Below are 16,804 nucleotides of genomic sequence, written 5' to 3' on the forward strand. Positions count from 1 at the left end.
AATATGAAACCTTTCCTGAACAACTAGCACTTACGCCTTTAATGTAATCCAACTCGTCCACAAGCTACGAACAATGAATCCCTAGTAATGCATTAGTTCCCCAATGCGCCGCACTGCACAGCGGTATTCACCTTCAAATGTTCTGTTATTTACGATCAAATGTAATTTTCCCTGATTTGTTGTGATCGCAATCCCCGTATCTAAATTATCCAATTATTATAATCAATCATTGTAAGTAATCAACTACCTCTGTAAATAAAACATTGATTTAAAAAAAAAAGTACAGTCTGCAGTTATATATATTTATATATAGATATTTATATATAGATATATATATATAAATAAATATACTTTTGTTTTTTGCACGTGCGCTCGTGTGCATTTTTCACGTCTCTAGGCCACAAATATTTTCTTGATAGTGTACAGCTTACAATATAACATACAAGATAAATGTATGACCATCAATATAAATGCTTCCTCCCTTGCTATAGATGCCATGACATTTGGCCTACCAATTCGGTATGGCAGAACATTGCCATTTCTACGGAAACCACACAAAATATTAAAAATCGTTCTTTGAGTGACGCCTAATAACTCGGCTGCTTCGCGGGCTGGTTTCCTCATTCCCAAAATAAGCCAAATGATTCGCCATCGCAAATCTGTACTGCAAGGGTAGGGCATTTTTCAAACGAAAGAACAAAACAGCATGTTCTTTTCAAAGTGAAACAGAACCCGACAGAGAGAGAATTTCTCATTAAAAATGAGATTTTTCACATGTTGGACAATGACATGTAAAATATGCACACGAGCGCACGTGCAAGAAAACAAAAGATATAGATATATATCTCCATGTGAAAACCTTTTTGAAAACGGGTGTGTATATATGCGCATATATATATATATATATATTATTTTTTTATGTCTCAGGCTGTGAAGAATGAAACCGGCGATTGTAGTGAGACAATGACCCGAAAGGAGTGGAATGTCAAAGAGTTCATTGGTAACAATGCTCAACTTCGACTGGTCGACCTCAGCTCTGACGGTTGGGCACACATCAATTTCGACGATCTGAGAGGAAACATAAGCTGCACAGTCTGAGAAAAAAGATGACGGCCTAAACTGATCAGAGTATTATTAATGACCTTCTATTGGTCACCAGTTGTAGTTACTTGACATTGTTCGAGTCACGTTTCTCTCATGTGATCTACAAAGCAGTACTGATAGTTTGTTTGTCCTGACTCTGTTCTCCCGTACATTTTTGCTGGTGCATATGATTTTGCTCACTTCTCTTTACAAGAGATTCAAGTCCCTCATGCAGCAGCACATGTATATCCAGGTTAATTGAGTCAAATTTAATTGTCATAATCTTGCTGTCACACTTCAAAATTTAGCAAAGATAAAGGTACATCATGTGGATCACTGCCGAGCAAATAAAGCCTAACACTGTACACTCATTATAAGAAGATTCGTTATCAGTGAGAGGGTCTTAATGGAGTGATGGCTGTTACTGCTAATGGTAAAATGTTTGGCCACTTTACAGCTAACGGTTAATATCATACCAGTTGTTATCACCAGAAATTTTTTGTTACGGTGAACTCTCTTTGGGAGTACCGGTTGAAATTTGTCAATTTTGACACCTAACGGCTAAATTTTTCGACCTTTTTACGGCTATCGGTGAACCCCATTGAGACCCTCGTGTAGCTGATTGCAAACAAACAAGAAACCTTCTGTAAGCCAAAATAATTTTCACCTACTAATAAGTCAGCATAGAAAGCTATGCAAGATGTATAATATTGACATGTTGAAACTGCAAGGAGTATTTACATGTAGATCCCCTCTTGAAGTTGTAAGGGATAAATCTTGAAATGCCATGAAAGTTACTTTGCTATACTTAAATTGAAGATTTCACTGCTCTTTCATTGATGAGTGGACAACCTATTCTATTTATGCCGCCCTTCCATAGCTCCTACAAATTCCCTTTTTTTTTTTTTTTTGCGATTGAAAAGCTGCCTTTAAATCGAAGAGGACTTTGAAATAGGAGGCAACAATGCATTTTGAAAAGAAACGGCTAAGATTGGATAATATAACAACAGATTGCAAATGACAAACTTCGGAGATCTCGCCTTATCCTCTCTAAAAAGAACGCGCAGTGTTCATGAACGAAGTCGGGCTGACTCCGTTATAGGGTCACACAAAAATCCTATGTTTTTTTTTTTTTTAATTCATTTCTAGAGTCAATCGGGATTTTGAAAAAAATCGAGGAATTTTAGAAAACTTAAGGATTTTTAGACGATAATTTTGAAAAAAAAAAAAGCTGATAGCATAAAAAGATTTTACTTGGTCCTTCTTCCAGAGTTTCCGAGCGGGCTCCATAAAAATGTCAAACTCTGCCAACCTGTCGTTATCGTTTGTTGAAAGAGACTGATAAACGTAAGAATACAAAGCTGATGAACCACTGCTATTTTCTAGTAAATAAGTTATAATTTTAAACCTGATTGAAGGAGCTTCCACACAATTTCACCACATGAATCTCGCATTTTACGAAAATGAAGTGATAATTTTCAAAAAAATAATTGAGACAAGGCGGGATTTTTAAAGACAATTTCGAGATTTAAAGAGACAAAAGTGAGATTTATCGACATTCTTTGGAGAACTTCCCGATAGAATTTTAAGCCATTTTTCTGGATTTTTGTATCTAGGCCAACTCTGTCGCAATTAAAGTATGCACACCATGCAAGTGGTCCCACCAGCAGAGCTTATTGCCGGGGTGCCACTCCAACCGAAGTAACCCCAACTCCCCCAACAGTATTTTTCGGTAAATGGGAATGAAATTTCCCCTGTGAACACTACAGCCCGTTTAAAGGATTTTCTTGTGTGAAGAGTAACTGGGCAGAACCTTCCCTTAAGAGCAAATGACAATGATCGACCTGCACCCGAGCCTCGGTTTAGGGAGATCTTGGTGTAAGGCTTGTACGAAAAGCTCCTGGTACGAAATAATCCCAATGTTCATATATCTGTGTTGTAAAGATTTCGTATTCCTCTATAACATTAAATTGTAATCCTATACCATCTCTTCCTTATATTATACAGGACCCACAGGCAGGTTTACCACCCTGTCCTTTAGTGCTGTCACTTGCCTCCTCTTCCACTTTTTTTTCTGAGTCCTGGTCATCTGGCGGAGGATTTTGGTCCATCTCCTCGTTTAAAACACGCATGGGCTCATCTCTTGGTGATTCTAAAAGTTCCTCAAGCCTGAGTGCATCGGGAACACTTGCTTGTAGTTCCTTCTCGTCAACTTTGTTACCTGTGTGAAAAGCAACACTAAGTTTGTGACAAGAGATAGCGATATGCAAACCAGCTTTCACTGTTGCGTAACGTATACTACAATGATGGTCAAAAAGCCTTAAAACAGTTATTAAAAACCTTCCCGGAATAGTTAGAGGGACTTTTTCCTTCGAAGAGATATTTTTCAATAAAAAATGTGTTTACGGATTTCCCCCCCCCCCCCCCCCACATTTTCCACCTCAAACAATGTAGTTAAAAGAAATAACACTAGCAATGGTACGAGACCTGAGTAACGCAAACACAGCACCTAAATTTCATCATCTTTTGGTCATTTAACGAATGACGTTACGGCAACAGCAAAAATTATTTCAAAAATTGCTTATTCTTCACAGGGAAGGTATAACAGATTTCTTTTTGGCAAAGTGTTATAACAGATACCGTAGATAACATCTGAACTAAAACAAACAATAAATGAACATAAGGGGTAAGTTTCTTACGAAACTGTAGTGCTGCGCCGGTGGGAGGGGAGGGTATAACAATATAATTTGGTTTTATAGGCTGTGTTGATAATGTACACTGGTCATCATAGAGAGTTTCTAAGTTGACCTTTCGAGCATTCAGAGCCCTTCGCTTGAAACATCAGCTTAGAAATTCTTTAAGGTGGCATAAATATAGAGGCAAGACCGATACAACGTAGATAAGTAAATTTTAAGACGGAGCACTATATTTCGGCTGGCCAAACCAGCCTTCTTCAGGTGCAGTGGGAATTAACAGAGAATTGGGGTGATGCTTCGTTGATAGCTGTATCATACGGCTATCTACGAGGCATCACCCCAATTCTCTGTTGATTCCCACTGCACCTGAGGAAGGCTGGTTTGGCCAGCCGAAATATAGTGCTCCGTCTTAAAATTTACTTATCTACGTTGTATCGGTCTTGCCTCTATATTTATATTTCATATTCGTTATTTTGGGCCGATCAGATCATCGCTGATCCAACGTACAAGAGTAGGAGTATCGTCCACGGTTGCCTGCTGAACATTTCACAGTTTTAAGGTGGCCAATTTACATTATCAACCCAGTTCATAAAACCAAATTATCTTAAAACAAACAATACCGACACCGCAAACCTTCAACTTCTTCCTCGGTGCTATGTTTTCCTTCAATTGCTGCCTCTTCTTTTCTGCCACTAATAGAGTCCAGGACTTCTTTATCGTCTTTTTTCCTTCCTTCTTTCTCTTCCTTGCTGTCACTTTGCTGTCCATCACTTCCCGGGTCTTCCTTCCAATTCCTCTCTTTAGCCTTTTCATCCTTTGGTGTAAGATTTTCATCTTTTTTGTCTTTCTCTTTCTCGGCAACATCCTCCTCTACGACACCGCTCCCCTGATCTTCAACTTCCTTGTCGTCGTTACCTTTCATCTCTTCAGTATCTTCATCCCCTCGCGAAGGCTGTTCACCTTCTCCTATATCTTTGTCATCATCCTCCTCTACCTCGTGGTCCCCTCTCTGATCATGCTTGTCGTCTGAAGGAAAGTACCTTGGCATAAGGAGTTTATAGATGTCCAAATCCCCGCCCAGAAAAACACAGAAGATTATTCGATCCACCTGTATTTGATTAAACAAACATGATTTAGGTAAGTAAATAAAATGAGCCTGGATATCGTTTCGGAGATTTCGGAAATTCTGGGCGACAAATAAAACCAGCAAAGTATCTCTTAAAATTCCAACTGTCCATGAAATAGACAAGACCATAGAAGAAGAGAAAAACGAACAGGGACGTGGAGTCAATAACGAAAAAAGTAGGGTTGCTCATGTACTCATTTTGTTTTGTTATGTCTTGTTTCTTTTTTTCGTTTGTATATATATTTTTTGCTGTCGTTGTGTTTTTCACCTTTGTTGTTTTGTTTGTTGTTTTTCTTCCTTTTAGGCTACAAAAGCGAAATATTGATTCTTTAACAAAACCACAAGGTTAAATTTGAGCTCGGCTGTGAAGAAGAGAAAGATATCTTTCGTCTCGTTTTCCGCGTGGGGACTAAGCCAAAAAAATGAGTCGCCATGAGGAATTGAACCCCAGACCTCGGTTTCCGCACTCCAATGCTCTACCACTGAGCTATAGAGACTGCATGGTGAGCAAGCCTATTACGAACTTTCTTATGTGACACATATCCTGCACACCGCTGGCTGCATACCGTCATGTGTGTAAATACAATGTGCCGGTTATTTAGACAAAGTTTAGCCGTTGTTTAACAAAACCGCATTCTAAACTACCTTCAATTTAACTGAATCTTTTATCTGAACATTCACTGTAAATAGTGTCAAGAAGGCCGAGAGCTAGCAGCAGAAGGATGCTTCTCTAACTATAAAGAATACCCGAGGCCCACTGGTTGCATAAAAACAGTGGATTGGGTTAGCCCTCGTGTAAATTACCGGCCTAATAAGTCTCTATTGGAGCCAAGTGGCCCATCCATCTGGTGCTAATCAGGTTTCCATCGTATGAACCAATTACGAGTATTACTGCTCTTCCTTGGATGGGATGCTAAACCATTGCAAGATTACCCCCCCCCCCCCACCCCACCCTCCTGCATGTCATCAGACTTCCCTGATATTTCGCCGAGACCCATTTATATTCCAGGGTGGTGAGACTATAAAGGTTGTTTTGTCCTAGAACACAACGCAACACAATGAACCAGCCAGTAAATACAACAGGAAAATTCAATGAGAAAGTTATTTCTTTGTCCCACGCTCGAGATAGGATGAAAAACATCCTTCTCTATCACAAACTTACCAGGTCAGCATTTTTTTTTCCCTCATCATCTTCTTCCTCGAGCCACTTGCGAACAGTTTCTAGTGCTACGCAGGAAGCATCATAGATAGGATAGCCTGTCAAAATCATCAATAAGGAGAACAGTACAATCTGGCGATTAACATGTACCACAATACTTCCTTGCAATTCCAAGATGTCATCCTGTTAACAGGTTAATGGCACAATCAATCCTATCAGATATAAGGTGTTAACTTGATGTAGGACCAAATTCTGCTATCTTCTTCGCGAGGAATTGTATGGAAGCTAGTAGACAAAGAATTCTTATACGATCTTGGGTGTTCACGAACAAAAGTGCAATGTTTGCAATGCTAAAAGCAAAGAATTTTCACTTATGCGTTTTACATGAGATCCAGGCACAGGAGTTAAATTTGAAGGATAACTGTGAAAAAAAAAAAAAAAAAATCCACAGAACAACGAAATGGGAATTTAAGCAAAGGAAAACCACATCACAAGTTACAGTCTTGGGTTCGTAACCCTTCCCAAGCTTAGTCAAATATCACTTCTTTAGTAAAACAGAAGCTTCATAAACACACAGTCTTACAAAAGAAGAAATACTTGTGGTTTTTTAAGATGACAAGTATTTCTTTGGAAAGCATTTCTGCATGGAAATCAACAGGAAGTTCTTCTTGACACACATTAAACGAGACCTTATGACAATCTTGCACAAACTTTAATTTTTTTATGAAAGCTTCAGACAAATTCAAGTCCCTAAAGCCTGCATAATCTTGAAGTCTGCCTGTTCAGTTGAATCACACTGGTATGCCATCTTTAAAAAAATTAATGTTCACATTATTTATTGATTGGATAATAATGGTTGAAACAAAACTGGTTCAAAAATCTTTCTCTAAAAGACATGTTGTGAATAGACAAACATTATTACAATAAATCCAACCGGTTGAATGATATCATAACATGAAAACAACCCTTTTGTATCAACTCACCATAAATACCAGTTGATATACAACAGAATGCCTACAAAAGAGTAAAACAAGACAAAGGAAAACTATGAGCTTTGAGGAGCAAAATAATGTCTAAGGACAAACAAATACAAGCATTTTTTCGATCCTGTAAGCTACTGTGCTTATCATCCTTCAAATATTTTTCAACGAGCGGAAAAAAGTTTACGAAAAGCTGACCGTTAAAAGATGTTCACTTTTCAGTGATCTCTGATACGATTTTATGAACAAAAAACTTATTTCCTTCTTCTGTAACAACCACACAACCGTCTCTCATGTTGAATTAAATTTTAAACGTAGAGTTATCTGTGTTGGATGTAGGGTTTGAAAATTGGAGAATATCATATGGGGTATATCTTTGGATATCCCCGAGTTTTAGTTTAGGGATATTTATTCATGTAGTGTGGCATTTTGACCACTCGCCTACAAGCAAAATCTTTGTTGTACAATGACGTTGAATAATCCCCAAGACAATGTCAAGAGGATTATTCTACAATTTTCATTGAGACTGAAGCGAATAATTGTTTAGTATTATTGCCCAAGTGCTTTCAAAATATGTTATTTTTGAAATGATTCTGTTACATTACTGTCTTGATAACTTGTATTGAAATAAGCAGCCAGTCTCAACTAGAGTTTAACAAGTTTATTTCATTCAATCAAGAAAAGCTTCATATCTTTCCTTTAAAAATTGTTATGCCAAACTTAACAGCATCTTTTGCACTCTTCGGAATTGAACTTTCTTCTTTCGCATTAAATTTTATCACTTTGTCCGTAAAATTAACTAAACGCGAAGCAGCTATTTAGAAATTTAGCGTTCCAGTTATAATCACCTCGCAAGGTAATTATAGCGAGATACCACGCAATCATCGACCAATCAGAGTGCGTAGTCGTCTCTATAATCACTAAAAGCAATTATACTGAAAGCTGAAAACCGGAGTTGAGTGAACCAATCAGAACACTAAAAGTAAAAATTTAATAAAAAACAATATTTGATATACAGTATTTCCTTACCACTGATCTAACATCATGTTTTTTAACCAGATGTAAGCACTTCATGTAACAGCTTTTTAGAAGCTTCTCTTGCCGTCCAATTGGCCCAACAGTATGAATGATATCTGTAGAAAATAAAATGAAAAACCGTCCTTTTTGAACATAAAGGTAATTTCTGAAGAAAAAAAATTGACAGTTGTCTTGTGTTACCTGAGTTGCTTGGTATTAGACTGGTACATTTATTATGATTTTTTATTAATTTTTATATCCAGATAGGAAAAAATGATGAAAAGAGTATTCCTTTAAAAAATTCATAATCTGAGATCACCAGCCAAGGAATTGGTCCTTTAATATGCTGTGGTTTAAGAATGAAAAATCATTATCCAAAACTACTCAATAAAATAATGGACTCAAAGGCTTGATAATCACAGGTTACAGATTTAATCATAACCATTACAATTATTTTCCTCAAATCTGAGTGGTCTATCAACTGGTTTTTTTTTTCACTATTATTCTATAGAGTTGTAATCTGACAGTGTAATTGGACAGTTAATGCAACCAATCAGACTGAGTTCAGTCAGCTAAATCCACCAATCACAAAATTGATCACAATAACCATAGAAACAACCACTTATGATACGAAAAACTGGTAAATTTCCAAAATGGAGGTTTTTTTTAATTGTAGACATTATCTCTATGCATTTTTTTTTTTTCGTTAATTGTAATGGTTGATTAATTGGTAACAGAACTTTGTGTCTTCTAATTCAGTCTGTAATCATACTCGAGACAAATTAGACTCCTTCTTTGGGGTCCTCTGATTTCATCATGATTTTGTATGATTACAGACTGAATTGGACTCCACTCGGTCCTATTACCATAATTATAGATGGAATTTATGGTATCATGAGGCAGGCATAATACATTTTTCTATGTCCTAATGCACACTGCTTTTTTGCATTCATGCAATGAATAAATTAGTGTACATGCACTTAATACAGAATGGTACTCACACTTTGCTGGCAACTTATGCCCTGTTTCAGACAGAAAACAAATGATGGAAATAAATCTTGACTCAAAGAAATTGAAGAAAATAAATTCCTTTTAACAGTGGCACTAATAAGAGGGCCACTATTCCTGCAATTGAAACTCAGTTTTTGAAAAATTGTTCCAAACTTCAAAGAATTTCTCTGATTTCAAAATTCCCATGCAGACGTAACAGTCAGCACTCATCATCCACAGCCTTAACCCAACAGTATCCAATTTGAAAATATTTACCAGCTTGAAGAATATAATTATACCGTTAAAAAAGAACTTACATTATAAACTCAAGGGTATCTCAAAGGACCTCTTTAGAGTCTTCTTGGGTGTTACTGAGCAATATGTTTGGCTAATTTCTCGATAATGCTCTTTTTCTTTCACACAAATTTTTAATGCCTGGAGATTATATGCACATTACATGTGTGTAATGCTAAAGTAGTGAGCAGTACTTGTGTGGAAAGTAGAAACTACACAAATGAACTTTAAGAAACATTATTTTAGTATACCAACCAGAAGAGATTTTGGCATCACCAGTAGAGCAGCCATGGAGTCCTGCACATTCATCTCGAAGACTTGAACCAGCAGCACGATGGATACAGCCATCAACTGAAAAATAAATGAACACACCATACCTTAAAGGGTGTAGAATTTGGAGTTACACTCTAGGCACTTAACTTAAGTCAGAGGTTGTCTGGCCAGATCAGTCTACACATAGAAATAATTCTACTATAATTTTTTTAATTAGAACTGTTCAAGTCAATTTTTGGACTAAAATAACTCTGTCAGCAGTGACCTAAAAATTGTTGTTTTAAGTAGATGTTGATGCTTTTAAAATATAAAATAATATCTTGGAAGATTGAATTAGAGTTACAGGGTAACCTCAATCTCTACTACACTTTAGTATCCAACGATACTTCTTAGTAAGAGTACAAATAACGCCCAAAATGAGTACAAATATCTTGCAGCATTTGAACTCTAGAGAACCTGTTAGACAGCTTTCCTTGCATCATGCAATTTGCCTGCACTGAAATAAAACTCTGGTGTGTTGGATAATGAATTTCTTATAAAACATTCCATTGTGTAGTGTTGCTGAGTATTTTTACTTGTTGTTTGTATTAATTTTTGACTCACCTTACAGGCTTGTCAAAATATAAGGCACAACTCATAAAAATACTCAGCAAAACTACACAACCAAACATTTAATAGGATATTATGTATTTGGTGTTTCTCTTCAAGGAGAGACTGTTTGAGGAAGGAGTGGTGGCTCAGTTCCCAAACAATCACTGGTTACTGAGTCTTTATTATTGTGTGCATAGAAGACTGATTTGCATATGATTCCTATTCTGGACTCAGGAGAATGATTTTGTGAGGACAATTTTCTTTAAGCAGTCATAAGTAGTAAGCACTTCCTATGTACAAGAGAATCTGTTCGCTACTCCTTGTCAACAAATACATAGTTACATAAACTCTTCTTTTCTGTTTTAAAAGAAAAGGTTGCTGATGTTCATTATTATAATGAAGTGTATCTAACAGTACAGTTGTGGTGGATTGCAAAATTTCCCCTGTGCAATTGCTAGTAATCATCAGGCAATGGGGTCAACTTTGTTATGTGTCACCTCATAATGAACATTGCCAATGTGCCATGCACGGAGCTGTTAATCTATCCAATTGCAGCAGAGCCTTAACCCTTTGATCCCTGAGAAGGGATAGGCATCTAAATTATCTTTAGAAGATCACTGCTGAATGACAACGGTAATAGGAATAATAGTAATGATTGTCAACTAAAGAAGCTCCAAATTTTCCTTTTCAGTACCCTAATAGAGAAACTATGGAGAATATGCACCCTGATTTTGGGTTGAAAAGGGTTCAAGTCTTCATAATTTTATTATATGAGATACAAACAGCTGAACTCATTGCCTGAGAAAGACCAGTAGTATTCACTTGAAACTTTGCGATCATCAATAAAAATATTCTTTATTAAACTAAATATTATAATTCAAAGTACCTCCACCTCCACCAAGAAGAGAGTTGTTTGCTATTAAAAAAAAAGGAAAAAGTGAAATTATGCCTTATACTATGAGGGAGTACCATAATTTCCAGCCGTTTACCCGCACAGCCGATTACCCACACCAGCTGATTATTGCCTGCAGCGAAAAAAAAAAGTCAACAGATTACCTGCACAGGTGGATAATCCGCACCTTAAAACAAAGGAAATTTGTACAAAATTAATGTGCTCTACAATTCACAATGTTGCCTACTTGACAGAATGCGAATTCGTGGCCACATTTTGTGCAAATGATCATTCAGCGCCATGTTGATTTGTCAAAAAAATCGATATCTCTGGTTCTACTGGGCCTAACAAGTCCCTTAAAACGGGAAAATTCTCTTCAGCTGAAGCTAGTGTTAACTGGAAATTTGTTACTGATGCGCCGGTTATCCTCGGTTTATCTTTGTCACCATCAAGGTTTTGTTTACACGCATGCCGATTGTAATTTGTTCGTCACACAACTAATTGTGCGTGAAATAAACTCGAGTTGGCATCATGTTTTCGTGCCACTTTGTGGCACTCTTAACACTACAAATTTAATCTGAGAGGTGGAAATGCAGGTAGGTGAGAATTTTCTTCAATTCAACCACCAGTAGATTTTAAAATTGTCACATAACCCGCACCTCCCTATTACCTAAAGTGGTGGGTGTTTAAGGACAAAACAACAGATTACCTGCGGGTAAACAGCCGGAAATTACAGTAATATTGAGATGATTACACAATATTGCACTGCACATCTTGTACTGTGCATAAAAATCACGATATCAGGCAGGTAAACACACATGCATTCCAAGAACAAGGAACTGTTTTCCAATCAATAGACAAGGTAAACAAGTATGATCATCATGGTATTTTTCTCTTTAACAAGCACAGTGACCTATATTTTTCTAATTAAAACATAACAAATTAATACGGAATGAAGGCAATGACTCAAAAACTTTTTGAAGTTAATGTTGTTTAAAATTACATGATTTTTATGATTATCGTTCCATTTGCTCAAGCATTCTTCTTTTCAGGTTTTTGTCAAGTATAACTTAAAATAAGAGTGCTCCTAGCTACCACAACAATGTGTATGATTAGCACCTGAGTACATGGATAAATGGGATAAATGGGATAAGATTAGTTCATCATAATTATCTCTCAAGAAAGTACAGTGACCTAATCTTCTTTTTGCAGTTTTCAAAACAGACATTGGTAGGGAACATTTAATGAAAATGTTTAAAAGCTTTCTGACAGCTTTTTTCTGAGGAATCACTGACTTTATAAACAATAACAGATGTACATGTAAGATGACAAATAGGTTGGAGAACAATCAGTCCAAATTTCCCCTCATTTTATTTGAACTAGCACACCATATTTATGCAATGAAACAAGTACTAAATTAAATGAACCAAGTACATCAATCAGGAGACACAATGGTCTAATGGTCAGGTGCATCAGACTACAAGTTGAGAGGTTTGATTTCAAGACCAGGCCTGGTCACTGTGTTGTGTTCTTGGGCAAAACACTTTACTCCCACTGTGCCTATCTCTCCACTCCACTCAGGAGCATAAATGAGTACTGGTGAATTGTCAGGGAAGCCTGATGAAATGCTGGGGGGGGGGGAGCAGGGGGGTAACCTTGCAATGGACTGGCATTTCATCCAAGGGGGAGTAGAATTAGTCCTAGTCACTTCATGCTATGGAAACCAGAATAAGCTGACCAGCAGGGTGCACCTATAGGCTCAAGCAGAGGCTTCCCCTTGTATAACAATCACTCATAGTTCAATAGCAATACTAAGAAAAGTCGTTTCATTGTTTAGAGTTGGAGGATTGAAGTTTACTATTAACAATGGAGACATTTAGCACCAGGGTTTTCGTATTAACGGCAAACCTGAAACAGCAGTTTCAGGTTAGGGTTTGGCATTTGACATTGATGGCTTCTACCACTTTAGCTACACCTCTCCATGAAATTGAAGAGGCCACCATATTGAATTTCTAGACAACACCAGTGTTTGATTTTCAAATGCCAACAAAAAGTCCTATTTTCACTCATTCGCTAAAAAATATATCTAAACTTGTTCTAAAAAGACTGGTTTACATGACTTTCTGATTTGTACATGGCTTAAAAACAAATTCAGGATAAAAAACATTGAGGTCAATCACTTACATGAAAACCTACCTCTTGGCATAGAAAATGTGCGTTGAGAACTCCGAATGTGACCACAGGGCTTGATCACATGACCTCCACAATCACAATCACTTACATGAAAACCTACCTCTTGGCATTAAAAATGTGCATTGAGAACTCCAAATGTGACCACAGGGCTTGATCACATGACCTCCACAATCACAATCACTTACATGAAAACCTACCTCTTGGCATTAAAAATGTGCGTTAAGAACTCCGAATGTGACCACAGGGCTTGATCACATGACCTCCAACAGTTTACCTTTCAAAGTTTCCACTGAAAACCCTAGTGCTAAATGTCACTAATAACTGCCATTTGTTAGAATGTGTAAATTGTATCTTTCTTATACCTTACCTGCATTTACTATGGCATCAATCTCTAGTATGGTTATATCACCCTGCCATAATGAAATTTTTTCATTCAGGGTTTCATTCACCTCAAACATTGGTTTCTCAGGCCTATTTTCTGAGATTGAAAGTGATAAAAATATGTATGTTAACTAAACAAAGATCTTGGCACAAAACATTTTTGGTAATCAAGTTAATGTAATTGCTGGGTACAGTCTAGTAATCACAGTTTACCATCATCTTGATTTTGGCCAATCACACTTACAGTACATTCAATGACACAGCCTTTAGCCCCTAACAGTGACTGATTAAAAATGTACTATATCCTTCCAATATCACACTGAATCAAAAATTATGCATGGCCACAAGAATAAAGGAGATGATCACCAACTACAATAACTATTGAATGTCAGACAAATTCTCACATCAGCACCTTAGGAAATGTATAGAGATTGGTGTGGAGAATATGCAAACTGATCTCAGGGTGTAAAAAGTTCCTGACTGTTACCCTAATGCATTTTAATACCTTGCTTTCCATATATGGAGTACAAATTTTTCTGTCTGTATTCTGGCCATGACTGGATCTTGTCCAAAGTGACATAGTCTTTACCACACTTGTAAAGTTTTCTCTTATCATTCAAGGAAAGATCATCATATTTACTGGAAGGTGGCTTCTCTTCATGTGCTTCAGCCTCTGAATCTACATGATATATTGTTCAATAATTATTAGTCCATAACTTTTAAGTCATGTTTTCAATTTTCCCTTGTTTGGCATTCTGATGAAAGACATCACATTGAAAGCAGACAAATAAAAAGAAAAGGAAATGTTTTGAATGGCTGACAGTTAACAATTGGTTCATGCTTTAGCGTGCACTATCGAGTTATGGAGCACGCGGGAAGTTTGGAGAGCACGAAAGAAGCGTAAGAGTTGCCCGAGGCGATAGCCGAGGGCAACTCTAGCTTCTTGAGTGCTCTCCAAACTTCCCACGTGCTCCATAACTTGATAGTGCACAGCTGAAAGCAAGAACCAATTGTTTTAGAGCATAGCCGGTGGAATTGTGCATCAAATCCAACGTGAAAAACAGACAACAATAACAGTTGAAGGGAATCGTGACGGCGCTGATGCCGAGTCTCCTTTTGCTTTGTTTTTCTCTTTTTCTGCCTCATTTAAGAACTATAGCCCAAGGGAAAAGGTCAAAACATTGTCTTCATTTTTGGACTAGTAGGCCAAGTTCCTGTTTGTATCCATTATTGTTGTGAAATATATTATTTTTCCCCGCACTAACAATGGCCCCTTGCGCGAAAAAAAAAATTTCTGGCGAAGTCGGATTTGCTGACGCTATCAGCGTGCACTATCAGGATTTTGAGCACGCTTATGTATAATGAATTTCATTGCGCGACTCTGCCAGCTATGTTCTAAAAGTAAATGGCCACCAAATAGCTAAATTCTTCACTAATAGAAAGCTGTGAGCATTCCTTCCTGAATGCTGCAATCTAAATGGTTTAATGCTCCTTGCTACCTATTTCATGATCAATAGTGAGTAGAGTGTGTAACCTAGCATTGTATGGTTGTAGGTTTTAAACAAAAATGAAAAAAAAAAATTGAGTCTGTCTTGTTGTTATAGAAAAAAACTACAGTCAGAAACTTTGTTGTTAGAAACGAACAACCCTTTTAGAATCCTCCTGAAACATATTTCATTTCTGTTTATACAATTGATTTCTGTGTCTAGTCAAAGTCTTCATGATGTTGTTGGAAACTAAGTTAAGTTTCTCAAGCTAATGAAACATCTGTGAGTACAAAATGAGTACAAACAAAATGAACAACCTTTCATTTTGTTGCTGGAAATGAATGATGCTTCCCTTTGTTGTTAGAAACATATAATGCCTTTAGAATCGTTACCCAAACATATTTCAGTTCTGTAAACTTTATACAATTTATACCCAAACATATTTCAGTTCTGTAAACTTTATACAATTTATTTCTGTGTAATCAAAGTCTTCATGATGTTGTTGGAAACCAAGATAAAGTCTCTCAAGCATATGAAACATCAGTGAGTACGAAACCAGTACCAACCAAACAATCAACCCTTCAATTCATTGTTTGAAAAGAACAAAGTTTTTAGACTCCTTATGATGTTGCCAGAGACAAAAAAATGCTTTAGTGATAAAGATTTCTCAACTTTATAGCCTATTTATAGTCTGTAAGTCTGATCTATTACATATTTGGGGCAACTTGGCATTTTTATCAGCAGACATGACTTGGGGCGACTTGTCAAGTTTCCTGTCTGAAAAAGTTTATTTAGTGTACAGCATAACTCATTGTAGTATGGGTACAGACTGTATGTGGGGTTGACACTGACGACAATGCACTGTGCTTTATTCAAGAAAACGCGTCTCTAAAAAGTTGCAAGGTTTTGTCAGTAAGCACTTGACAATACCGTTAGTGCTGTTATCCTAAGCAATGTTAACTGTGCTGCATTGGCATCACACTAAATTGGAATTGCGCTGATCGATTCCGTTTCCTGGTTCTTCAAAGAATGCAACTGCCCCGAAGATTTACATTATGATTGAGCGATTTTAACTGAACGTACAGGATGACATTTCAAAGACTTTCCCGGCCTGGTCAGGGGTGGGTGGGGGATACTTAAACACCTGATTTTTTTCGTCAATAAGTACGAGTAAGCATCCACACTACTGTACCTTGTTAAAGTAACTGTAGTAAACACTTTCACTTATACAGATACCTACTGTAAATCACCTTGTATATGAATACAGACTCATGTATTAACAGCATAGAGCAAAATTTCATATAAAACGAGATAACTCATATCCGTGGTAGGATAAGATATATACCTGAAAGATACCGTATACCAGTGTAAATGTACATACGATCGATCTCGAAGACTTGAATTCCCGAATATCCGATCTGCAACCCACAGCCGTGTTTGGGTGCATGGCCACAAAAAAAATCTAAAGATCGATCAGTAAGCTGTATGACACTAAAATGACGCAAAAAAATGATTGAAATAATACCTGGTGTTTCAGGAGACTGTGTCTTTCGTTTACCGCTTAGTCTCAAGAAACTAGACATCATCTCCCACATCCTCGACATTTAGCAAAGCGTCAACACTACAACAGATACATTTGAGT

The 16,804-nt window shown here is 37.0% G+C and overlaps 2 protein-coding genes across 2 annotated transcripts in view; one reads left to right on the top strand and one right to left on the bottom strand.

Annotated features, from left to right (window-relative positions):
- Window positions 1-2,068, top strand: part of LOC111327482 (uncharacterized) — a 28,518-nt gene extending 26,450 nt beyond the window's left edge. Inside the window, exon 5 of the mRNA XM_088725791.1 lies at window positions 928-2,068. Coding sequence (XP_088581917.1) covers window positions 928-1,098 — 171 coding nt within the window. The 3' untranslated portion in view covers window positions 1,099-2,068. The remainder of the gene's footprint in view (window positions 1-927) is intronic.
- Window positions 1,332-16,789, bottom strand: LOC111327457 (uncharacterized). Its single transcript, XM_022931650.2, has 11 exons — window positions 16,688-16,789; window positions 14,181-14,354; window positions 13,662-13,772; window positions 11,096-11,125; window positions 9,601-9,696; window positions 9,063-9,083; window positions 8,074-8,177; window positions 7,048-7,078; window positions 6,068-6,162; window positions 4,413-4,887; window positions 1,332-3,304 (listed from the first exon to the last, which is right to left on the bottom strand). The coding sequence occupies exons 1-11, from the start codon at window positions 16,764-16,766 to the stop codon at window positions 3,078-3,080; spliced, it is 1,443 nt and encodes a 480-aa protein (XP_022787385.2). The 5' UTR covers window positions 16,767-16,789; the 3' UTR covers window positions 1,332-3,077.
- Window positions 16,790-16,804: the final 15 nt, after the last annotated feature.

Source organism: Stylophora pistillata, chromosome 6, assembly GCF_964205215.1.
Source record: "Stylophora pistillata chromosome 6, jaStyPist1.2, whole genome shotgun sequence".
In the NCBI taxonomy this organism is placed as follows: domain Eukaryota; kingdom Metazoa; phylum Cnidaria; class Anthozoa; order Scleractinia; family Pocilloporidae; genus Stylophora; species Stylophora pistillata.

Coding starts and splice junctions, on each gene's coding strand:
- LOC111327457 (XM_022931650.2), bottom strand. CDS start 16,766: ATGTCGAGGATGTGGGAGATGATGTCTAGTTTCTTGAGACTAAGCGGT. Junction 13,773..14,180: donor CTCCATATATGGAAAGCAAG/GTATTAAAATGC, acceptor TTTCAATCTCAG/AAAATAGGCCTGAGAAACCA. Junction 6,163..7,047: donor TATATCAACTGGTATTTATG/GTGAGTTGATAC, acceptor TGATTTTGACAG/GCTATCCTATCTATGATGCT.